The sequence below is a fragment of the Peromyscus leucopus genome, chromosome 12 (assembly GCF_004664715.2).
Source record: "Peromyscus leucopus breed LL Stock chromosome 12, UCI_PerLeu_2.1, whole genome shotgun sequence".
In the NCBI taxonomy this organism is placed as follows: Eukaryota; Metazoa; Chordata; class Mammalia; order Rodentia; family Cricetidae; genus Peromyscus; species Peromyscus leucopus.
Window position 1 is genome coordinate 74,181,456 of NC_051073.1, and position 26,568 is coordinate 74,208,023.

The 26,568-nt window shown below is 39.6% G+C and overlaps 1 protein-coding gene and 2 pseudogenes across 1 annotated transcript; all 3 read left to right on the forward strand.

Annotated features, from left to right (window-relative positions):
* Positions 1-10,283: 10,283 nt before the first annotated feature.
* Positions 10,284-11,239, forward strand: LOC114684242 (annotated as a pseudogene).
* Positions 11,240-13,159: 1,920 nt separating this feature from the next.
* Positions 13,160-14,981, forward strand: LOC114684241 (annotated as a pseudogene).
* Positions 14,982-25,311: 10,330 nt separating this feature from the next.
* On the forward strand, positions 25,312-26,250 carry LOC114684262 (olfactory receptor 2L13-like). The gene has a single exon (XM_028858778.1). It carries the CDS (start codon positions 25,312-25,314, stop codon positions 26,248-26,250), a length of 939 nt encoding a protein of 312 aa, XP_028714611.1.
* Positions 26,251-26,568: the final 318 nt, after the last annotated feature.

The following is a 26,568-nucleotide window of genomic DNA, read 5'->3' on the forward strand; positions in this document are numbered from 1 at the left end:
CCATGTAGGGGACTTTGTGTATGTCCGCCGGCACCAGCATCAGACCTTGGAACCTCGGTGGAAGGGTCCCTATCAAGTCCTGTTGACCACCCCGACGGCAGTTAAAGTAGATGGAATTGCTGCATGGATTCATGGCTCCCATCTCAAGCCAGCTCCTGCTCCGGACATGGATTTGGACTGGACTGTGGAGCGGACTGATAATCCTCTCAAGCTCCTGATCCGACATAGAGACCAGCCGAACTAACCCACACCAACCTGTGAGCCAGACGTGGCAAGTACTGTCGGGGGAAGGGGATGTGGTTTGGGAAAAAAACTGGTAGGTACCCTCTTTGGACTTGGTGGCCTGCCCTAGAACCTGACCTTTGCCACTTGTTGGCTGGGGCAGAAGACTTTGACATCCCCACCACTGACCCAGCCAACCCGGGTGAACCAGAAGTATGCACCCAAAGTGGACGCTGCCCCTGTTCCCGTTACTCAGCAGGGTGCAGAGACTCAAGGGCCCGAGCAGCCCTAAGAAAGAGACCATTCTATGTATGTCCAAGGGACGGGAGGAGTAGGGCACAGGCGCGCACTTGTGGGCAACATGAAAGTTATTATTGTAAAGCCTGGGGATGTGAAACTACAGGGGATGCTTGGTGAAAGCCGAGCTCATCCTGGGATCTGATACAAGTAAAGAGGGAGGCAAGTGGAGATGAACCTCCACTGTCACAAGATTACTGCCAGAGCAAACCTAAGATGGTCACGACCCTATGGTACGGGTCGGGACCGTGTACAGCGTTTGCCTGCAACCCCTTGAACATCACATTCACCCAGACCGGAAAAGCATCAAGAAATTGGATAAAGGGTAGACTATGGGGCCTGAGGGTGTATCACCAAATGGCCTATGATCCAGGAGTCCTGTTCAAAATCAGGTTAATGATAAATGTAGACCCTCAACCAGTAGGCCCTAATAAAGTGTTGCAGGACCAGAGAGCCCCTCCTCCCAAGAAAAACAAACGGGAGCCCCTAAGACAGGATCCCCCACCTAACTCAACCCATCAAAACCCCTCCACTTTCCCACTGACCACTCCGGCTGTTGCAGATCCCACCCTACCTGGGTCAAGAGAACGGTTGATAGACCTGGTTGAAGGGGGGTATCAGGCCCTCAACTCCACTCAACCCAATCTCACTGAATCCTGTTGGATTTGTCTCCAAGCAAGCTCCCCATATTATGAAGGTGTAGCAGTTAACGGGAGTTTTACCTATACCACCTCCGATAGCTGCAACTGGGGCACAAGGCACATGCTGACGCTGCCCGAGGTGACTGGGTCAGGAACATGCCTGGGGCACTCCCCTGAGCTAGAGAAACAGCTCTGTGCACACAAGGTGACAGTGTCTTCGTCTGACACTTCCAAATACATAGTCCCATCATCAGGTCTATATTGGGCATGTAACACTGGGATCACACCGTGCGTTTCAGTTGCTAGCTTCAGCAGTTCTAAAGATTTTTGTGTATTAGTGCAGATTTACCCAAGATTGGTCTATTATTCAACAGAAGAATTTGAGGGACATTTTCTAAGTAGAGCTCGGTTCAAGCGAGAGCCTGTCAGCATCACCCTAGCAGTCCTATTAGGAGCTGGTATATTGGCAGGAGTTGGGACTGGAACTGCAGCTCTGGTGGAGGGTCCTAGACAGCTGGGGATCTTAGAAGCTGCAATACAACAAGATCTGAGGGCAATAGAAACATCTATAACTGCCTTGGAAAAATCCTTAACCTCCCTGTCAGAGGTAGCCTTGCAGAATAGACGTGGACTAGACTTACTATTCTTAAAAGAAGGAGGACTTTGCGCAGCTTTAAAAGAAAATTGTTGCTTCTATACTGACTACACAGGGGTGGTAAGGGAATCTATGACAAAACTCAGGGAAAGGCTAGATGCAAGAGATAAGGCCCTACGAGGCTCCCAGAGCTGGTTCGAGGACTGGTATGAAAAATCACCCTGGATGACCACCCTGCTCTCAGCCCTTACAGGGCCCCTACTTATCCTGCTCCTAGTATTGATGATTGGGCCACGCGTCCTGAATCGTATATCAGGCTTTGTTCGGTCCCAGGTAAACGGGGTTAAAATGATGGTCCTGAGACAAAGATACCAACCTGTACCCGATACCAACCTTTAGGATTAAAGGTCAGTACAAGAAGAGGAGGGAATGAAGAGTTAATGGGAACAATATAAAAAGGAACTATATTCTTGCTTAAAAATGCTTCTGCCCCTGCTTGAGCAAAAACCACAGCTCTTGCAGGTGCAAAGCTTGCCCCCTTGCTTGAGCAAAAACCACAGCTCTTGCAGGTACAAAGCTTGCCCACAGCCCTGCCACCTTGCGAAAAATAGGCTGTTCTGCAAAAGCCACAAGATGTACTCAAGATTTCCCAGAAACTGCTGTTACCCACCCAAAACCACCCAGACCCCCAAGACTCAGCTAGGTGTCTGAACCCCGAGTAACCCCTCTACCCCACCCGTATGAAACTGCCCTATAAAAAGCCTATAAGCTGGAGCTTCAGGGTCTTCAGTCCTCAGCTTGACTGTTGACCCGTGTGCACACGTACAATAAACTGCTTCTGAGTGACTCGATATCGGAGTGAAGCTTCTGTTGTCAGCGCCGACTCTAACATTAGTAAGTCCAAAATGTATCTAATTCATTTTCTATCCTAATTAATCTTCAACTATAACTAACTAATCTTCAACTCCCTCAGAGACCCAAGAAGGAAATAATATTAGTTAACAAAAATAAAAACAGGAAGTGCACTCAAGTAACTTCCAAAAAATTTGTGAGTTGACAGAAACAGCCAGCTGCCTGGACAGTCACCTGAGGTTTCTCCGCAGTGTTGGGGCATTATCTTCAGCTTATAGGCTTATCGTATCTGACAGACTCATTTGTGAAGTAGGTTGTACACAAGGTCAACAGTTCAACCTCACATAGGGTGAGAGCAGTCCTTGTACCAGAAACACCTGAATTCCACTAGTGTCATGTCATGATTCAGAATTTTAAATTCTGGAAATTGTTGATGGTTTTTGAATTCAGCTGTCCATTCTTCTTGGCTGTGTATATATGGCTTCATCTCAGCATCCCCTTCTTCTCCACATCCCTCTATTAAATGCCAGTCTACTATCGAGAGGCGTGAGCTTTCAGTTGCTGTTCCATTGCACAACAGAAGCCATCGGCCCACTGCCTGTTCAGCTGCCTTCGAAGAAAAGGACACTGTACCTTTTCCGGATTGTGAAGGCCACTTCAGGGATGGTGCCATATTGAGGCTCGTTCCTCTTTTCTAATGTTCTGCTGAGGCTGAGGGGTTTGGGGTCTGGGACTGAGGCTCGTTCCTCTTTTCTAATGTTTAACTCTTTCATCCCACCCCCTTTTTCTTTGAACCAATTTAAATCTTTAAATTTTAGGGCAAGCTATCAATAATATGCTGAGCCTGGTACTGTTGGGTCAGCACCAGTGCTTGAGTGATAGATAGTCTATCATGAATGAACTGGAGTAGCCTGTCCAGAATAGAGGGGCCGAAGGTCAGGAGTAGGAGGAGAATGATTAGGGGTCCCAGCAATGTAGAGACCAGGGTGGTCGTCCAGGGGGACCTGTTGAACCATCCCTCGAACCATCCCTGCTGACTCTCTCGGTCTCTCTGTCTCTTGTTAAGCCTTTCTCTCAGCTTAGTCACGGAGTCCCTGACTATCCCGGAATGACCTGCATAAAAGCAACATTCTTCACCTAGTGCAGCACATAGGCCCCCTTCCGTAAGAAACAATGAGTCTAATCCTCACCTGTTCTGCAACACGACCTCCTAGAGTGAGGTTGAGCAGCTGCTCTAATTTGGAGTCGGCCTGTTCTAGTGTCCGCAGATCCTCATCTACTGCTGTTTGAAGGGTCCACTATTGTTGGTTTACAGTGTGTGTAAAATATACATAGGCTTAGAAGAAAGAGGAAAAGGAACATAGACAGTTATATAAAGAAATAGAAAGTTTTAAAAAAGTCTTTAAAGATATTGGGGACTATGGGGGTCCAGCCCCTCAATAGTCCCCTCCCAGGGTCCGAGAAGAATCTACAACCATCTGATAATTAATCTTTAATGAGAAGAAATGAATCTATGTACATGAAACTCCTTATTTCATGCAATTTATTATTCTGTGATAGTTCTCTCTCTACACAGCTTCTATTTTGCTGATTTCTCTCTATCTACTGTCCCCTTTAGGTTCTATCTTAATTCCTTCATCTAGTTCTGTCCCTTCTAGGTTCTCATCTATCTAGTTCTTTCCCTCATCAGCTTCTCTCCCGTCTCCTCCTCTCTCATCTGGCTCTTCCTCCTCTTGTTCTTCCCCATCTGCCTCTTCCTCATCTTCCACCTCATTTCTCTTGTCCAGCTAATGCGTATTTCTCTCCACATCATTTGTTATCTCATTCTCTCTGTGTTATCAATCATTTAAATGTTAATGAACAGGGATATTCCCCAGCTATGATTCATTGGGGAGGACCGAAAAATACGGCCCTCCCGAAAATAATGTGGAAAAGACCTGTTAACCCGGCACCTGGAAAGGTCTGGATGTCTTAATTTCCTCTGGGAGAGGATATGCATGTGTTTTTCCTCAGGATGCCAACTCTCCAGTCTGGATCCCAGATCGGCTTGTCCGACTGGCTCCTCTCGAGAAGGAAGCAGAGAAAACGAAAGCAAGAGTGGAGAAAGACAAAAGGGAAACTACAGCACCTTTCACTGACTCCTCAGAGCCTACCAACTTGGACACAATTGAATCTGACTCAACAGGCCACGGAGCTTGTGACCACACAAAATAAGCCACAGACCCCTGAATTTATTTTTCTTGCTCTTTTATCTATCCTTGCAGCTCAGGTGCACTCCGTCAATGGAGACAGTTTTTGGGCTTATACCCCTCATTCACCCAGTAGGATGGATGAGTCCTGAGTCAATAAAAGTCTTAACCAATGACACGTTGAGACTAGGGGATTGCCAGGATTCAGATCATAGATTGAATAGCTCTACTTATCTACCATATGAAGGGAGAACTGATTCACTTCCCATCTGTCTGACTTTGAAAGACTCTCCTCCCTTCGGTTGTCTTCAGCTTAGTTATAGAACATTCATTACTGATTCTCCAGATTGAGCTGGATCTAAAGGAAATGATGATAAGAGATGGGTTTGGGAAACTCAGCTGCTTACCTTGGGGCATGTTAATCATAATGAAACTTTCCAGCAGGCTCTTTTTGTGCCTTTGCCTTCTTGTATAGAGACATATAGGGATAAGAATCAGTTCTGGGATGGGAATCTTAATGGATATCCTGCTTGGCTTTCTTGTGGTTTTCCACACTCAGCTACTAAGCAATCTCCACTGGGAACATCCTTGGAGATTTGGGACTTTTCTGCTTCTTCTGGCTCTTATGATTATAATTCATATTTAAAGAATAATATGGAGAAATTCCATGAATACAACCCAAAGGATTTAATGAAAAAAAAAATCCATCGCTGGTTCACTCCAGGTTATGTAGAGCATATCTGGGTTGCTAGAGATCCTAAGACACAAAAATATGTTAAGCATTATGATTTATTTAGATTGGCTGCCAGTGCTAATGTTATTCTTAAGAAAAGGCCTAATGAAACAGTTTCTATTCCTTATGCTGTTCGCTCATGTGTAAGCTATCCCTTTGCTATATTACTTGGTCAACCTATGCATGTAGATATTACTGTTGTAGGTGGTTCTTATAGGATTTTTTGTCATACATGTTGCTTGACTAATTACATTGATTCAACTTTAGATAAGGAATTATCAGTTATGATTTTGGTTAAGAGACCACCTTATGTTATGTTGCCTGTTGATCTGATGGAGGAGGATTGGTATGAAAATTCTGCTTTACAGATATTGAAAAGATTACATGCACTTATTAGACCTAAGAGATTTATTGCTGCATTAATTTTAGGCATATCTGCCTTAATAGCTATTATTACTAATTCATCTTTCTAGGATTTCAAGCTACTGAGTACAAACCTCAAATAGTAAACAGAGGTATGTGATTAGGAAGCACACCTGTATATACAAATATTCCATGTTTTAAGACTTTTCATTAAAGTAATTATAGTTCTCATTGTGTATATCCTTCTAAATAATCACAAGTTACAATTGTTTGGCTAATATTAGAAAAGAACTACTAAAATGAAACATGAGGTTATGCATTATTTTCTTTTGTAAGATGTGTTGTGAAAATATTGAAGGAATGAGAGATCTCATGCATATTTTGTTGGGAGGACACTCTTGGGAACAATGTTTGTCTATACTCCAAGGATTACTTCTCTAGGTTATTTGATTTGGATTCTATGAAAAATATTTCTTAGTTTAAAAGTTTATATAGCTGAAAATTTAAAAAAATATCTTGTCTATGAACTTACAGATTCATGTATGGCCAAGCAATAAAAAATAATTCATAAACTCCATTGTAGTGTCACATGCATATAAGGCAGGGATAGCCTCAACTTTAATGCATCCTCAGCTACATAGCAAGTTTGAAGCCAGCCTGGGCTGAATGAGATCCTGACCCAGAAAACACAGCAACTGAAATACTACAGTAATGTAACTCTTATAGGAGAAAATGATTCGTCTGTACTCTAGGGAAGACTGCGTGTCTCCTGGCTTACAGGCTCCCATCTGACATGTGGTAGAAACTCCTTTTCATGAAGTTTCCGTTTTTTAGAATATATTGGAGACAAGATGAGAGACAATGGCTCAAGCTTATGTCAGTGATGGTGGAGATTATTTTGAGGTTCTTGTGTGTCTAAATGTATCATCCTAGATTCCTTATAAAGCCTCTAGTAGAGCAATTTGGTCTTTCACAAAATTTAAAAAACTACAATGATGAGTCCAAATTCACCAAAAACAATTTTCCTAGTGATCAGTATTAAAGTAGTGAAAAGGAAGAGCCCTAGAAAGCTTGGAATGAAGGGACACTCTAATGAGTAAATGCCAGAGGCCCCTCCAAAGGGCCCATGAGTACCACACAGTTTCGCTTTAAACTGCACAATTCAGGTTTGTTTCTTTAAAATAAGAAAAGCATGTCTAAAATGCACGTTTTCTATAATTATAAGAGTAATTGAAGGAAAGCTTTTTGTCATATTTCTTAAGTGAATATAAATATAGGAAAAAAGTGTATTCTCTGCCCATTGAATTCATGGAACTGTAGCATTTTTTTGGCTTTCACTAAAATTTTTATAAATTAATAAAGTTTTGAGTATTTAAAATGTATCTACCAGTATCTAAAACTTAAAATCTAATGCCCATATCAGAGAAAACATGTAACACTTGGGTTGGGGTCTAGGTAATGTCACTCAGCATGGTTTTTTTCTAGATCCATCCATGCCCTGGCAAAATTTCATTTTTCTTAATAGCTGAATAATATTTCATTGTGTAAAAGTATCATATTTTCATTCTCCATTTTCCTGTTGATGGACATCTAGAATGCTTACAAGGTCTGGATGTTATGAATAGAGCAGGAATGAACATGGATGAGCAAGTATTTGCAGTAAGATATAGAATCCTTTGGGTACATGTCCAAGGACGGCACAGCTAGATCTTGCAGGAGATTGATTTTTTTGAAGAACCTCCACACTGATTTTCACAGATGCCATGCTAGTTTGCACTGCCACTGGCAGTGAATAAGTATCCCCCTTTTTCCATGTATTCACCAGTATATGCTGTCAAATGTTTTATTGCTTCAGAAATATTATCTCAAGATGTGTGAGGAATAAGACAGGGTATCTAGTCAAAGATAAACTGATACATAATATCTATGTTTGTGTCTGATTTGTCTCCTCCAAGTTCCTGAAAAGAGATCAAAGCAAATTTGCCTAAAATGTCTTAACTTGATTTTATTTTCTATGCTAGTGGTTATCAGACAAGGTAGCATATACCTCTAATCCCAGCACTTAGGATGCAGAGGCAGGGGGATCTCTGTGAGTTCTGTGTAGGCAATCTTGTTCTATATGGCAAAATTTTAGGCTGGCCAAGGCTATAAGTAATACTGTTTCAAAAAAAAAAGCACTATTGGATATATTATTTTACGGCTTAAATGATCAAGATTAAACAAAAATACAATATGGAGGAGATTGTAAAATGTACTAAAACTAAATCAATGTATTTAGACAATTTATTTCAGGGAGGTTTCTGGACACTTGCAACCTTGGGCTGTCTATCTTTCTGTCTACACACAGGTCCTGTGCTTCATCAGGGCTGTTACTTCAGCTCACATCACCCTTTTCTGGCTAATTTCTTTCACATGTCTAGTACCCTGACCACTCCTTGTGGAGTGGTCAAGATAAGCTAAAATCTTTTCAAATGGCCTGTAAAGAGATGAATTATTGCTATTTCACATTAAGAGAAAAAAAAAGGCAACATGATTTGGTTTGTCATGTAAGCAAAAATGTTCTTTTCACTTTCAACTTTGAAACAAACAATCATTGGCTGAATCCACGTTCCTGTCAGGTGCAACTTCCACATTACTCACTGTTGTCACACAGCAACAACAAAACACAGTCCAGTGAAATAATTTCTTTGGCAGTTGGGAGGTGTCACATACAAGAACTCATATATCAGCCATTATTTCTCTTTGTGCTTCTCATCTTAGCAATGAAGCGACTCATGGAACTATTGTTACACCCTGTATAGAATAAAAATGGTGGCAGTCATCACCATCTTAATCAGGTTGGTAATTATTAACATTACATTTTAATCAGTCACTTAAAACATCAATGTACATGACATACTGTAAGTCAGTCTAAGATGTCAATCTCATGTTGAATCCAACTACGGCTGTGTGAAATATCTGCTTTCCCTGAATTCCATCTGTTTCCAGTAACCAGTTGAGACTCCTTTGCTAAGTGTGAAATCGAAAGTTCCACCTTGTTTTTCACAATTTAATTCACGCTTCTTGCATTCAATAATTTTAGTGTTTTGAAATGTTTAAGTCTGGCAAATTTTTATGTTCTAGCAGCAACATCCCCCAGAGATAAGACAGTTCCATAGCCACTCCAATGCTGCTCAGGTAAATATCTCACTGTTTTTTTTTACTTCTTTGATATTTTAAGTAATACATTTTTTGGTAAAGAGTAGTTAGACAGCAAACATTTCTGCATATCACACCCTTCTCCCTTTCAGCCTTCCCTCCTGACATTGCCACATCTCTCTTCACATTTGATGGAGGCTGACGTCCTTGCTCCACCTTCCAGAATGTACTGGCGCTCCCTGTACTAGAATGCATTGGCAGTGTGGACAACATTCAGCCTCACTGCAAAGCCTGTAGATGTTTGGTTACAGCTACTTCATTTCTCCTATTGGCTTGTATGGTTTTTTTCCCCTTAAAACAATACCCTCATGGGTTCTCATGCTATAGTCTATTCTGAAAATTAAAAGGATTTTTTATAAAGGAAACTCTCTGGATTCTTAAGAAACTACTCTGCTCAATAAATAATTGTATTTTCAAAAAATAATAATTTCCCCTTTACTTTTCTGCATAATATGTGTGGTATTTAGTCAATGGAGCCATACATTTCAGTTCTGAGGAACTGCTTTTTATTTTGATAATCTCAACCCATAATTATTTTGCATTAGGCATTTTTTAGGAATGCCTGCACATAGGCATAACTATCCAATCTCAAAACTTCTTTTCTAAACTTCAGTTTTATGTTTTATTTCTATTTTGTCTTTGGAGTGTCCTCCAACTACTTTAGAACTTTCCTTGACTGTATTTGGTCTGTCCTGGTTATTTTATTTTCAGAAATTCTTTACCAGCATCTGTCATTCCCTTAAAATAAGTGATATCTGTGCTATGAACTGAATACCTCTCCATGTGCCTCTGAAGATGCCAGTTTTCTGATAAAAATCTCCATTTCCCAATCATTCTAACCTATTATATACATGTATTTAGTGTTTATATGTGTATGTGTTTGTTCCAAAAATGTACTATGAAGTCTCATGTTCATGACATCTCAATTTGTTAGGAACAAAAATATCCATTTTCTAGTAAGGTCATTGTGGAAATATGTTACTTATAAGCTCTCAGGTTTCAGTAAAATATTTTGTTCATATATGTTGTTTTACTCCATATTTATGTATGAGCTAAAAGATGAGTCAAAGTACACTATTCTTTCCATAGCAGTTACAACCAAAGTATGGTAAAAACATGAATTGAATTATTTTATTGTCTTTTATGTAACTTATTGCTGCCTATGCTTCTAAGAAAATCTAAAGGAACACCAGATGGATAGTTATAATCACACATTTACAGGTTTCATTTTATTAGGATTGTTCCCATCATCGCAAACAGGTATGTTTCTCTTCATTCTCATTGTTCTCATCTTCCTGACAGCTTGGATTGGCAACCTGTCCATGATCCTCCTCATCCTCCTGGATTCCCATCTCCACACACCCATGTATTTCTTACTCAGTCAACTTTCTCTCATTGACTTAAATTACATCTCTACCATTGTCCCTAAAATGGTGTCTGACTTCATGTTGGGTAATAAGCACATCTCCTTCATTGGGTGTGGGTTTCAGATCTCCGTCTTCTTGACTTTTGGGGGTGTGGAAACCCTTTTGCTGGCTTGTATGGCCTATGACCGCTATGTGACTATTTGCTTTCCTCTCCACTATGCTATACGCATGAACAAAAGAGTTTGTGTGCTGAGATAATAGATTCCTGGGTGCTGGGCTCCATTAACTCCTCTGCTCACACTGGGTATGCACTTCACATTCCTTACTGCCGATCCAGAGCCATCAACCATTTCTTCTGTGATGTTCCTGCCATGGTGACCCTAGCCTGCATGGACACATGGGTCTACGAGTACACAGTATTTGTGAGCACAGTCCTCTTTCTTGTGCTTTCATTCATTGGTATAGTGTGTTCTTATGGTCGTGTTTTCCTTGCTGTCTATCGCATGCATTCTGGGACAGGGAAGAAGAAGGCCTATTCTACCTGTAGCACTCACCTCACTGTGGTAACTTTCTACTATGCACCGTTTGCTTACACTTATCTACGTCCAAGATCCCTCCGATCTCCAGCAGAGGACAGGATTCTAGCAGTCTTCTACACAGTCCTCACCCCAGTGCTCAATCCCATCATCTACAGCCTGAGAAACAAAGAAGTGATGGATGCATTGAGAAGAGTAACTCACAGAATTTGCTTTTCAAAAAATGTAGACAAGTTGCCTACCTGAGTTTGGGACTTAGGTACAAGAACACTCAGCTTCATATTCTCCAGTTAAACCATAAGATCTCAAATATTCTGAGAGAGATTAAGGATAATAAAGCATTAAGTAAGGGGCTCTGTCTCAGAAGTAAAAATTAGGAAGAAAAATGTCATTCTTTTTTTGGCCTCTTAACATTTTTCTTTAATTTTATTTTTGAGATTATAACATAATTACATTTCTCCCTCACCTTTTCCCCCTCCAACCCTCCTTTATGCCACTTACCACTTTCCTTCAAATTCATGGTCTCTTATTTTGTAATTTCTTTTACATGCATAGATGCATATTTATATACATACATACATACATATATACATACATACACACATACATACACATCTATATGTATAAAACAAGTATAACCTGCCCAGATGGTATAATGTTACTTGCATGTATGTTTTCAGGCTGAATATTTGGCACTTGACAATCAAATAGTGTGCTCCTCCTGGGGAAAGCCACCTCTCTAGCTCCCAGCTTTGCTTTCCTCATTTGCCTCTAGTTCTTTGTATAGGGTTCAAGCCTCACGGACTTTTTCTTGTCTGTTTGCATATCCATTGATGTTCTGTTCTACTTGAGTTTGGGCAGTCATATTGGTGAGACTTTATGGGTGTAGCTTCTGATGTTACTAGGATACACAACCTCACAGCAAAGTCTCAGATCCTCTAGCTCTTGCAATCTTTACACCCCTCTCTTCCACAGTGTTCCTAAACCTTAGGTATGGAAGTGTTGTATAGGTAGGCCTTCACAACTCTTCATTTTGATTGACTTGCCAATTTCTGTAGTGGTCTCCATCAGTTGAAAAGAGAAATTTTCTCAGTGAGGATTAAGATTATATAGGTCTGTGGATAAAAGGACAAATGTTTTTAGATAGCTGTTAGGACTTATGCTGGTTTAGTAAGTTCATGGTTGTAGATTCTCCTCCACTAATCATGACTCTACTAGCTAGGTTTCTAGTACCAAGCATGGTTTTCCTCTTATTAAGTGGGTCTTAAGTCAAATTAGAGAGCTTTGGTTACCACCACAGAATGCATACCACTACTATACTCTCGGGGTTATAAACCCATGTGGATTATTGATATTGTTCATAGGCGTCATAGGACTGTTGGTTGCTTCCTTCTTTTGGAAATGTTCATGATGCCTTATGGTGCCATGAAAGCTAATTCTCAGCCAGATGGCATTCGGTTAGTCCCAGCTCAAGAGTCTCTGGGGCATGTTTCTGATGTGCACCATATCTTCAGCAATAGGTACTTAACTTCCACCTCTGTGAGGGTGGGTAACCAAGGGCAATATGAATAAATTGTATGTCTTGGGAGATTTTTGAACAGCCCTGGCACCAAAACTACACAGAGAAACCCTATCTCGAAAAACAAACAAACAAAAATAACTTTATGAAGATGATAGAGGCCCTTAAAGAGAAAATGAAAAATTCTTTCAAAGAAAGAAATGTAGTTTTGAATGATCTTGTTTACTGTTGTATCTTTGCATGTATCTTAGGGCCAGTGTATTGCAGAAAAGAGTCATCCTGATTGGAAAGAAAATGTATTCAATTATGGACCTGTATTTTAGGCATTTAGATTGGTTCCAAAAATGTACTATGAAGTCTCATGTTCATGACATCTCAATTTGTTAGGAACAAAAATATCCATTTTCTAGTAAGGTCGTTGTGGAAATATGTTACTTATAAGCCCTCGGGTTTCAGTAAAATATTTCGTTCATATATGTTGTTTTACTCCATATTTATGTATGAGCTAGAAGATGAGTCAAAGTACACTATTCTTTCCTTAGCATTTACAATCAAAGTCTGGTGAAAATCATGAATTGCATTATTTTATTGTCTTTTATGTAACTTATTGCTGCCTATGCTTCTAAGAAAATCTAAATGAACACCAGATGGATAGTTATAATCACACATTTACAGGTTTCATTTTATTAGGATTGTTCCCATCATCACAAACAGGTATGTTTCTCTTCATTCTCATTGTTCTCATCTTCCTGACAGCTTGGACTGGCAACCTGTCCATGATCCTCCTCATCCTCCTGGATTCCCATCTCCACACACCCATGTATTTCTTACTCAGTCAGCTTTCTCTCATTGACTTAAATTACATCTCTACCATTGTCCCTAAAATGGTGTCTGACTTCATGTTGGGTAGTAAGCACCTCTCCTTCATTGGGTGTGGGTTTCAGATCTTCCTCTTCTTGACTTTTGGGGGTGTGGAAACCCTTTTGCTGGCTTGTATGGCCTATGACCGCTATGTGGCTATTTGCTTTCCTCTCCACTATGCTATACGCGTGAACAAAAGAGTTTGAGTGCTGATGATAATAGGATCTTGGGTGCTGGGCTCCATTAACTCCTCTGCTCACACTGGGTATGCACTTCACATTCCTTACTGCCGATCCCGAACCATCAACCATTTCTTCTGTGATGTTCCTGCTATGGTGACCCTAGCCTGCATGGACACATGGGTCTACGAGTACACAGTATTTGTGAGCACAATCCTCTTTCTTGTGCTTTCATTCATTGGTATAGTGTGTTCTTATGGTCGTGTTTTCCCTGCTGTCTACCGCATGCATTCTGGGACAGGGAAGAAGAAGGCCTATTCTACCTGTAGCACTCACCTCACTGTGGTAACTTTCTACTATGCACCGTTTGCTTACACTTATCTACGTCCAAGATGCCTCTGATCTCCAGCAGAGGACAGGATTCTAGCAGTCTTTTACACAGTCCTCACCCCAGTGCTCAATCCCATCATCTACAGCCTGAGAAACAAAGAAGTGATGGATGCATTGAGAAGAGTAACTCACAGAATTTGCTTTTCAAAAAATGTAGACAAGTTGCCTACCTGAGTTTGGGACTTAGGTACAAGAACACTCAGCTTCATATTCTCCAGTTAAACCATAAGATTTCAAATATTCTGAGAGAGATTAAGGATAATAAAGCATTAAGTAAGGGGCTCTGTCTCAGAAGTAAAAATTAGGAAGAAAAATGTCATTCTTTTTTTTTGCCTCTTAACATTTTTCTTTAATTTTATTTTTGAGATTATAACATAATTACATTTCTCCCTCACCTTTTCCCCCTCCAACCCTCCTTTATGCCCCTTCCCACTTTCCTTCAAATTCATGTTCTCTTTTTCTGTAATTTCTTTTACATGCATAGATGCATATTTATATAAGTACATACATATATACATACATACACACATACATACACATCTATATGTATAAAACAAGTATAACCTGCTCAGATGGTATAATGTTACTTGCATGTATGTTTTCAGGCTGAATATTTGGCACTTGACAATCAAATAGTGTGCTCCTCCTGGGGAAAGCCACCTCTCTAGCTCCCAGCTTTGCTTTCCTCATTTGCCTCTAGTTCTTTGTATAGGGTTCAAGCCTCACGGACTTTTCCTTGTCCGTTTGCATATCCATTGATGTTCTTGTTCTACTTGAGTTTGGGCAGTCATATTGGTGAGACTTTATGGGTGTAGCTTCTGATGTTACTAGGATACTCAACCTCACAGCAAAGTCTCAGATCCTCTAGCTCTTGCAATCTTTACACCCCTCTCTTTCACAATGTTCCTAAACCGTAGGTATGGAAGTGTTGTATAGGTAGGCCTTCACAACTCTTCATTTTGATTGACTTGCCAATTTCTGTAGTGGTCTCCATCAGTTGAAAAGAGAAATTTTCTCAGTGAGGATGAAGATTATATAGGTCTGTGGATATAAGGACAAATGTTTATAGATAGCTGTTAGGACTTATGCTGGTTTAGTAAGTTCATGGTTGTAGATTCTCCTCCACTAATCATGACTCTACTAGCTAGGTTTCTAGTACCAAACATGGTTTTCCTCTTATTAAGTGGGTCTTAAGTCAAATTAGAGAGCTTTGGTTACCACCACAGAATGCATACCACTACTATACTCTTGGGGTTATAAACCCATGTGGATTATTGATATTGTTCATAGGCGTCATAGGACTGTTGGTTGCTTCCTTCTTTTGGAAATGTTCATGATGCCTTATGGTGCCATGAAAGCTAATTCTCAGCCAGATGGCATTCGGGTTATTCCCAGCTCAAGAGTCTCTGGGACATGTTTCAGATATGCACCATATCTTCAGTAACAGGTACTTAGCTTCCACCTCTGTGAGGGTGGGTAACCAAGGGCAACAGGAATAAATTGTATGTCTTGGGGGATTTTTGAACAGCCCTGGCTGACAACTGAAAAGATAGCTTTTCATGTTTGATATTAGGGTTTTTGTTAGGTGGTCTTTGGATCTTGGAAGGAGTACCATCAGCCCAGATTTTAAAAAAACATTCATTAAAATTATGTTTGTATGTTTATACATGGGAGTTATACGTGTTACAGTTTTCCTTTAGGTAAATAGTTAAATGCATGATTCCTTGCGGCTTTTCAGACATCCTTATTGTTATTCTATTTACTTACCTATTTCTGGATTTATTTCCCTCCCTCTCTCTAAAGAGCTTCCCTTTTCTATTTCCCATATATATGGTTTAGCTAGTGCTCATGCTTTCAAACATCCTCTGTAGGTTGTAGAATGTAGCTTCTGGGGATCAGGGAGTAACCATGAATTAAAATTTGAACACCAGTGTAACTGTGTATCATTTCTAGATGCAGAGAAATATTGGCCTTCTTAAGAGTCTTTGCACACCCATTTCCAAACAAAGACCTCTCCTTCTGTCTAGATAATGTTACCATAACCATAGTGAATTTTTTTGTTCTCATTTATAAAGGTCTAAAAAGTATCTGTCAAGAAAGTTGATCAACGTTTACTACCTTGTCCCCTCTCATGCCTGACCTTTTATTTGACTTCATTTGTACAAGACTCATTCATGTCTTTTATTGCCATGTATTATTTCATTGTATGACCCTGTCAAAACATTTACTCATCTTAAGTTTAATGAATAATTAAAATTCCATTTGGAGTATATTGCTTCCAAAAATCATAATGGAGATTGTTGTCCACATGTAATTATCCATCATTATAAGATTTCTAATTATAGGCAATTTTAAAAAATGTTGCCGGGTGGTGGTGGCCCATGCCTTTAATCCCAGCACTCGGGAGGCAGAGGCAGGAGGATCTCTGTGAGTTCAAGGCCAGCCTGGGCTACCAAGTGAGTCCCAGGAAATGCACAAAGCTACACAGAGAAACCCTGTCTCGAAAAATCAAAAAAAAATGTTTTAGCAATATGTCATAATAACAACATGCAAAGAGTGTTCTGCCATTATGAGCCAACAAAACATATTGAAAATTTGATATGTCTAACTGTACAGGAATATATTGAGTGATCAGTACAATTAATTAGCATAAATGAAATTGAAAATCATTTTTTAGTTATTTCATTTATTATTAGAAATAAAGTTGGGGCTGGAGAGATGGCTCTGAGGTTAAGAACACCGACTGCTCTTCCAGAGGTCCTGAGTTCAATTCCCAGCAACCACATGGTGGCTCACAACCATCTGTAATGAGATCTGGCGCCCTCTTCTGTATACATAATAAATAAAAAAATCTTTAAAAGAATTAAATGACATTATACATAAAACAGACTTAAGAGATATCCACAGAACATTCACCCAAACATCAAAGAATATATGCATGGAAGCTTCATTAAAATAGACCACATCCTTGAAAACAAACAAAATAAATCATAACAAATTCATAAAAACTGAATTAACTCCAAGTGTTACATATGATCAAGATGTGATAAATCTTAAAATTGACAAACAATTCTTTAATAATCACACAGACTCAAGACTAAACAATCCATTACTGAGTGATGAAAGGGTCAGAAGTAAAGATATACATAATTCTACACCTAAGTGAAAAGGAAATCACAACACAACAAAACCTCTGGACCACATTAGAAATAGTCTTCTAAGGGAAATTATAGCTCTAAGTGCTTTCATTTTAAATTCAGAAAGACTAAAAATAAATGAGTAATGATGCAACTCAAGCCAGAGAAAGAACAAATTAAGCTCAAACTCAGTAATGGCATGTTGCTGGAGTTTTTTCCAGTCCTGCCTGGCCCACAGTCAGGACAAATCTCTCTTAGCTGCCAGTCCCAAAGCCACTTAGACCCAACCGAGTAAACACACAGAGACTTATATTGCTTACAAACTGTATGGCCACAGCAGGTTTCTTGTTATCTAGTTCTTATATCTTAAATTAACCCATATCTATTAGTTTATAAGTTGCCACATGGCTCGTGGCTTACCAGTATCTTACATCTTGCTTTTCATGGTGGTACCTGACAGCATCTCTCTGCCTCAGCCTTCCACTTCCCAGAATTCTCCTCTTTCCTTGTCCCGCCTATACTTCCTGCCTGGCCACTGGCCAATCAGTGTTTTATTTATTAACAAATCAGAGCAACACATTTAACATACAGAACATCCCACGACACTGGCAAGAAATAATAAAAATCAGATCAGAAATGAATGATCTAGAAAACAGTAAAAAGAATCAATGAATCTTTAAGACAACAAAGATGATTGAGAGATCCTTGTCCTAAACTCTATTAAGTTGGAAAAGCTAAATGAAATGCATGAATGTTGAGATCCAGCTTATCTATCAAACATAAACTAAGAAGGATTCAACAGACCAAACAGATGCATACATAGCCAATAAAGAGATTGAAACAGTAATCAGATGCCTCCTGCCAAAAAACCCCCTCAAAAACAGCGAACAAACAAACAAACAAACAAAACCAAATAAACAAAACAACTACAACAAAAAAAACCCAAATAGGCCAAAATAGATTTACCTTGAAATTCTACCAGATTTCAAAGTTGTACTACAACAAAGTCCTCTTAAATTACTCAGAGAAATTATCTTTTTCATTGTATCAGGGACAATACATTGTATCTGTACTTTCATTATTAAAACAAGATGAAATATCCAGCTAGCAGTTAAGAGTCCTGTAGGCAGGCCACGCCACCACTGCTGCCACCCACTGGACCTTGTAACCGACAAGTCCCACTCTGCCACCCGAGCCCACTGAGCCTATCATCCTCTAACTGGCCAGCCAGCCCCTGCAAAGTGAGCAGCCAATAGAGATACAAGCACATCTGCATCATTTGGAGGAGGAGGTATATGAGTGGTCTCCCAGATAAACTGCCCCAAGTCCTAGGCTGTAAGCCCCAAAATATATCCCGTTCCCCTCCTCCTTGCATCTCAGGCCCATCAGCAGACCAGCAGGTAAGAGTCCTGCAGGCAGGTTGCTCCACCACGACCACCACTCAGTAGACCCTATAACCTACAAGATCCAGTCTGCCACCCAAACCCACCAAACCCATCATTATCTCCCTGGTCAACCATCCCCCACAAAACCAGGAGTTCTTAGGGGCAAAAGGGGTTTACTTCTGTACCATTTGAAGGAAGAGATCAGTGACTGGTCTCCCAGTCACTACCCTAGGCCTAGCCACCCATACCAGTTGGAAGAATAGAGCCCACAGGCAAAAGTAAAGCCCACACGTCAGAAGCATTGGATACTAGATCTAGGCACCCAAACCCTCACAAACCTCAGCTGAGAAAACCCTACTCGAACTGACAACCAGCCAATGACTATAACCCTTGGTCAATTAGGCCAAAAGACAATAAAGAAAACATACAGTAAAGGAATGAAAGACCCATCCAACAAAGTCATCACAAGAATCAATACCTGTTCCGATAATTATCCCAAGCCCAGATGGGTAAATGGCAGTGTAAGAATACATTCAACAATGGAAATGGCAATATGGTACCAACAGAGACTAGTGATTCTACAACAGCAAAACCTGAACATCCCAATGCAGATGAAGCAGAAGAAACAATCTCAAAAATAACTTTGTGGCTGGGCAGTGGTGGCACATACCTTTAATCCCAGCACTCAGGAGGCAGGGCCAGGCAGATCTCTGTGAGTTTGAGGCCAGCCTACTCTATAGAGCAAAATCCACAACAGGCACCAAAACTACATAGAGAAACACTATCTGGAAAAACAAACAAACAAAAATAACTTTATGAAGATGATAGAGGCCCTTAAAGAGAAAATGAAAAATTCTCTCAAAGAAATGGAGGAAAAGACAAACAAAAAATTGGAAGAAATCAATAAATCCCTGAAATAAAGCCAAGGAAGCCAAGAAAAAAAGCAATCAAATAGGTGAAGGAAACATTACAAAAGTTGAAAATTGAAATAGAGAAAATAAAGAAGACACAAACTGAGGGAATTTTGGAAATGAAAAACCTGGGTAAATGAACAGGAATTATAGATGCAAGCATAACCAACAGAATACAAGAGATGGAAGAGAGAATCTCAGGCACTGAAGATATGATAGGAAACACAAAACATTCATGAAATCTGGGTCACAATGAGAAGACCAAACCTAAGAATAATAGGGATAGAAGAAGGAGAAGAATTCCTATTCAAAGGCACAGAAAATATATTCAACAAAATTGTAGAAGAAAACATTCACAACCTAAAGAAGGACATGGCTATGAAGATACAAGAAGCTCACAGAACATCAAATACACTGGACCCCCTCCCCAAAATGTCTTTTTCCACATAATAATCAAAACACTATACAAACAGTATAAAAAAGATTATTAAGAGCTGCAAAGGAAAAAGACAAAGCAACATATAAAGACAGATTTATCAGAACTACACTCAACTTCTCATTGGAAACCCTGAAAGCCAGAAGGTCCTGGACAGATACTCTGCAGATACTAAGAGACAACAGATGCCAGCTCATACTACTATACTCAGCAAAACTTTCAGTCACCATAGACAGATAAAACAAGGTATTCCATGACAAAAACAGATTTAAACAATACCTATACACAAATCCAGCCCTACAGAAAGCACTAGAGGATAACTCCAACCCAAGGTAGTAAGAAGTACCCATGAAAACACAGGCAGTAGATAATATCACACCAGCAAATCCCAAAGCTTCTTTAAGGTTAAGGACACAGTCAATAAGACAAAACAGCAGCCCACAGAATGGGAAAAGATCTTCACCTTCCTCATATCTGACAGAGGGCTGATCTCCAAAATTCTTAACATAGTTACTGACTCTCAGTATGCAGAGCTGCTTTACAAATTAAAACTGCTGAATTTGTTCCTGATGAGTCAGAATTAACTTCATTATTCAGTTACATCAAATAATCAGGAATAGGAATCATCCCTCATATATAACAAACATCTGATCCCATACAGGTCTGCAGGTTCTTTAGCACAAGATAATGTTGAAATTGATCAACTATTGATAGGAAATGTTCTGGAGGCCTCAGAATTTCATAAACAAATCATATCAATAGCAAGGGTTTGAAAAATGATTTTTCCATCACTTGGCAATAAGTCACGGAAATTATAAGGAAATTTTCTCCTTGTTCTTTATACAACCAAACTCTACTACCTTCAGGAAGTAACCCAAAAGGTTACTGTCCAGGCCCTTCTGTTCTTTAGTCTCCATTGAGAATTTGATGTAACTCTAATAGGTCTATCTTTATATGTTACTTGGTCTTTTTCCCTTGTCACTTTAAAAATTCTTTCTTTATTCTATATGTTTAGTGTTTTGTTTATTATCTGTCATGGGAACTTCTTTTCCCATCCAATCTGTTTGGTGTTCTGTAAGCTTCTTGTACCTTTATAGCTATGTCCTTTTCTGTCAGGAAACTTGTTTTCTATGACTTTGTTGAATATATTTCATAGGCCTTTGAGCTGGGATTCTCCTCCTTCTTGTATTCCTATTATTCTTAGGTGAGGTCTGTCATCATGGTTTGGCCTTTTTTCCAGTCATAGTTCAGTGTTATATATGGAACATGCAAGTACTGTAAGACCCTGAGGGTGTGATTGGTCTATGCGACTTTCTAGGCAATGCAATGGATAGACCTAGCAGTTATCCATAAAGGATAATAATAAACATTCATATGCATTTATAACTTTTCCACTAGTAATATTAAAGGAGCAGAACTATTTGTAAAAGTTTGCTCCACATCACACCCATCACTAGTATTTGTTGAGTACAATGCCATTCAATAACAAACTCTCACCTATTTGTACAATGAGATTCAGGGCACATGTATATATCTTAAGTACCACAAATGTTCATTAATCTACTTACTGTGGATTGAGTAGCACAGTAAGATTATAAGTCTCCTCATTTCTGCCTCTATGTAGACACTTTACATGCAAGTAGCATACATCCTTCCTTCTTGTTCCTGAAACATCCCTCAGACTGTAAAAAAACTTAAATATTAGGCCACAATCTTTAATTTCTTTTGAAATTTAATCAACTTCTTTTTCTAATCAGTGGTGGATCTGTCATATTGGATGACCCTGAGTCTGAAGATCCACTTTACAACAAGACCTCTGCATCAACCTGTGACTAAAGTACAGTTTTGTCTAGATCAATGTTCAATATATCAATTTGTACCCCTTTGGGCCCAACACTTAAAATGGGGACTATAATAATATAATATAGCTAGTATCCTTTACATCTCTTAAGTCACATTCTGAAATAATGCAGTCACCCTCCTTAGTCTATCTTTAGACATCCTGTGATTGCAGGAGTTGTGATCATCATGCATTTATTTCTCTAAGTTCAGAACTGAGCTACCCCAGAGCAGCCAAGTCAGGAGAAATGGCCAAGGCTTTGTCTCTGTAGATTTAGACATGAGGGATCAATTATAGGAAAAGGAGGATCATCTAAGACTTGGTGATCCAAGGCTGTGCATATAAAATACAGCATTTACCATTCTGTCTTTCATCAGTATAGTCTGTGGGAAATAAATCCAAAATATCTCTATGTTTCATGTAATTAGTAAGAATGATGTTTTATATGAGCAGTAAACACGTCAATATTTCATGAGAGTTAATGATGTTCTCTTGGTGTCATCATGTGTAAGATGAAATAGTAGTAGATAATTCTTAAAAGTTTCTTTTTGATATATTGGTAGAAGAAGGAACTCTCGTGTAGGAAGCAGATTTTCAGACTTCAATTGAGGCTGCTGCACAAGGAAATGATCTTGTGGTGTACCTGGCAGGGGACTTGAACAAATTGGGGAAGCAGAAGTCTTCTAGCGACCCAGAAACTGTCTACAGGGAATGGCTGTACTGTAAAGGTACCTTTTTTTTTTTTTTACCAACACAAACACTAGTATAATATCCTTGTATAAACTGAGTCCAGAAGACATTATGGAGCAGAGTTGGTCTGGGTTAGGTTAACTAGGGGAGACTCTGGAGGTATGGTTTCTTGTACTGAAGAAGCCCTTCATAGGATTTTCATAACAAATTAGAAAAGCAAAAACAAGCTTCAAATGCAAGAGGAAAAAATTGTAAACATGTTTGAATTCTACAACAGGTTGTTTTTGAAGGTTGTGACCATAAATAAAAGGCTTCATTTTTTCTGGTGTTGAGGTTTCTCAAAAGCTAAGATGTGGAATGGAGGACATTTGTGTGGAAAGAGATGGATATTTCTGGAGGACCTAATACATGCTGAATGCAGACAGCTCATTGAGGTTCATGTTCTCAAGAGTCCCATAGAGTTTTTCAGACTAAGCAGAGATGTCAATGTTCAGTTATCTGCCTGGTCTTGTGTTTTATAGATTTTTTTTTTTGCTAACTGTGTGTCCCTGCTGTGTTTACATATCTGTAACTTTGGCAAAATTATCTAGCATTCTGTATATGTAGCACGTCTATGCAATAGAACTTTTACAACAGGGCTTTAAACATCTCTTTGTTTTCTGTGTCTTTTGGAATGCTCACGGGACACACTAAAATTACATCTGCCTTGAAGCCATTGGAAGTTTTTAAAATTAAAATGTAATCAATAATACAATTCTTTCAGTGACTCTTTGTTAAATGAAGCCTGTACTCAGCAAGGTGGTGGTGCATGCCTTTAATCACAGCACTTGGGAGCCAGAGGTAGGTGGATCTCTGAGTTTGAGGCCAGCCTGGTCTACTGAGCAAGTTCCAGGGTAGCCAAGGCTACACAAAGAAACCCTGTCTGGAAAAACCATGCATACATACACAGAAGCCTATTGCAATTATCAGGTCATCCTTGTCTTAGATCTTATTCCTTAAGGTCCAGGTATCCACACCCCTAAATATAGCTATTCCCCAATATTAACTGCCAAGATGACCATGTCTAAACATTGGAAATAAATAATTACTGCAGTAACTGTCTTCAAAGTGTGTTCATGAATTACTGAGAAGTGATCTGAGAGCACAACCCTGTATAACCCTTTTATAGAAATCAAACATGAACTGTAAGTTTAGTGCAGACTGTGTCCAAAGATGGCTGCTAGAACACTCCTGAGAGGATGGCTGGAATATTCCTTTCTTTATGACCAAACCAGTGTTCAAGGATGTAAAAGAAAGGTCCTTAAGACATTCTTCTTTATTCATAAGGCATGATGCAGAAGACTGGATTTTAAACATAATGTCAGTTTTGTCAGTATGATCAGAATAACCTATCATCTCTAAGGATAATGTTTTATTCATTTCAACAGGCACACAGGTTGAGAGCCTGATGTAAGTGCTGTGCCAGGGAGTAGACATCAATGAATCATCAAACAAGAGCCTGTGTCCAGGTAGGCAACCCACTATCCTCAATGAGCAGGTGTCAGTGATTTTTTTGTGTGTGGGGGGGGTAAGGGGGGATATGTAGTTCTGTTTTCAAATCCAGGTAAGTTATCAGATATTCTTATTCCCTCTAAGTAATCTTCTCTGCATGGTCCCGACAGCAGCTTCTTTATGAACATGAGCATTCCATCTGAGGTGTAGAAATGTACCTAAGAACACAGTGCTCCCCCTGTTCTCCCATCTTATCTAGATCAGATTTCAGCTCCTCTTCTTCATATACAATTGCCCTCACATCTTCCCGGCCCAACCACTCATCATGGTTTTTTTGCCCTTCTTTACTTTCTCTCCTGACCCTGTTCCTTGCTGATTACTTTGAGTAAGGAACTTCTCACCGACCTGCTTACATGGTGCCTGCACCTGGTGGCTCAAGGCAAGTCCCATCCCAGCTGTCTCTTACCCTTTTTCAACCATGATTTTTAAAAGAATACAAGGAATCATTGACTTTACATGCATGCACACACACCCCACACAAATACAAAGAATTAAATGAATGAAAATATAATGATTGAAAAATATGGGTATGCAGAGTTAAGAATGCATACCTATACATTTTCTTTTCCCATGAACATATTTTTAAGGGCTTCTCACTCCTCTCAGTGGAGAATAAAGATATGAGCTGCAAAGGAAGAGGGGAAAACAGTGCATATAAATATTTATACTACTGGGGCATGTGAGTATATTATTTTCAATTGTAAAATATAACAAAAACACATATTAGGCATATTAGGCAATGTGTATCATTTATTATATTTATTTTTGTATAAACACTTTTATTGTAAGTGTTTCATGATATTGTAAGTGATATCCATTTATTCAATTGATATCTTTAAAATTTACATAAACCAAAGCATCCCTTGTGGGAGTAGAATCTTATGATTAGTGTGGAACTGAGCACACTGAATTCCTGTTAGTTCCAGAACAGTGAATTGGGAGTGGATGTTATTTTCAGGAAAGGCAAAGATTCATTAGAGAATGTGAGAGGCAGAGCACAAGGAGATCTCTGGGGTCTGTGTGCAGTGTGGTCAGTTATGGGAACAGGGCCAGGAAGTAAGTGATGCAGAAGATAGAGGCTTTCTTAGTTTTGTAAGGTGGCTTGAAGGTCTTGAGTAATGGTCTTGCATGGAGTTACCTAGGAGGAAATGTTTGAGCTATCTTACTCATGTTCCCACCTTTGGTTTTAAAATGATCATACAGGTATCTCTGAACTGAGAACTTGGCCAGAGGCAAGACAAAAAACATTGAGCTCAGATTTCAAAATAAGTTCAGCAGAAGGATGGTGCTGGAGGAAGAACAATTCAGTGCAAGGATTCATGACAGGCCAGTTCCTCTTTATTCTTCTGTTCTACCTTACATGATAAGTGCGTTTTACTTTCAGGTCTCTTTTGAATAAAGCGAGAGCAATACATTTTCATGGAGAAATGGAATCAGAGCTCAAGTGATTTCATTTTGTTAGGGTTGTTTCCTCAAAACCAAACAGGCCTTCTGCTTTTGCTGCTCATCATCTTCATATTCTCTGTGGCCTTGCTTGGCAACTCAGCAATGATCCACCTCATTTGTGTGGATCCCAGGCTCCACACTCCCATGTACATTCTCCTCAGTCAGCTCTCTCTCATGGACCTGATGTATATTTCTTCCACTGTTCCCAAGATGGCATTCAACTTCCTCTCTGGCCAGAAAAGCATTACCTTACTGGGCTGTGGAGTGCAATCCTTTTTCTTTCTGACCATGGCATGTTCTGAGGGCTTGCTCCTGGCCTCCATGGCCTATGACCGTTTTGTGGCCATCTGCCACCCCCTTCATTATCCAATTCGCATGAGCAAAATGAAGTGTCTGAAGATGATCATAGGATCCTGGACCTTGGGCTCCATTAACTCTTTATCACACACAGTCTATCTCCTTCACCTTCCTTTCTGCCATTCTAGGTCGGTTAACCATTTCTTCTGTGATGTCCCTGCCATGGTGCCCCTGGCCTGTATGGATACTTGGGTTTATGAGTACATGGTATTTGTGAGCACATGCCTGTTTCTTTTATTTCCTTTCCTTGGCATTGCAGTTTCCTATGGACGGGTCCTTTTTTCTGTCTTCCATATGCGCTCAAAAGAGGGAAAGAAAAAGGCCTTCACCATATGTTCAACTCACTTAACTGTGGTGACATTTTACTATGCACCTTTTGTCTACACTTACCTTCGTCCTAGGAGTCTCCGTTCCCCGACAGAAGATAAGATTCTGGCTGTCTTCTACACTATCCTCACTCCTATGCTCAACCCCATCATCTACAGTCTGAGGAATAAGGAGGTCCTGGGGGCCATGACTAGAGTCTTTGGGACATTCTCTTCCACAAAAACTTGATTATCTTGATCATTTCCTCTCTACTCATATTTCAGTTCCCCTGGAGAATGTCAGAGTAGTGTTGTTTATTGGAAATGTAATATTTCCCACATACATGTCATACCTTTCTGGTTACTCATTACAGGTTAAGATTAAATCGTATGTTCATTATTGCACACTAGTACAATTATTCACATGTTTAATTCATAACATTACAGTCAATGATATCAATAACAGAAATTCCACAATTACTATCCTAACATATTATGACACATTATACCTTATGAGTGTATAATATTACTGTAAAATGATACTAAGTATGGTATATTGACTTGCTTC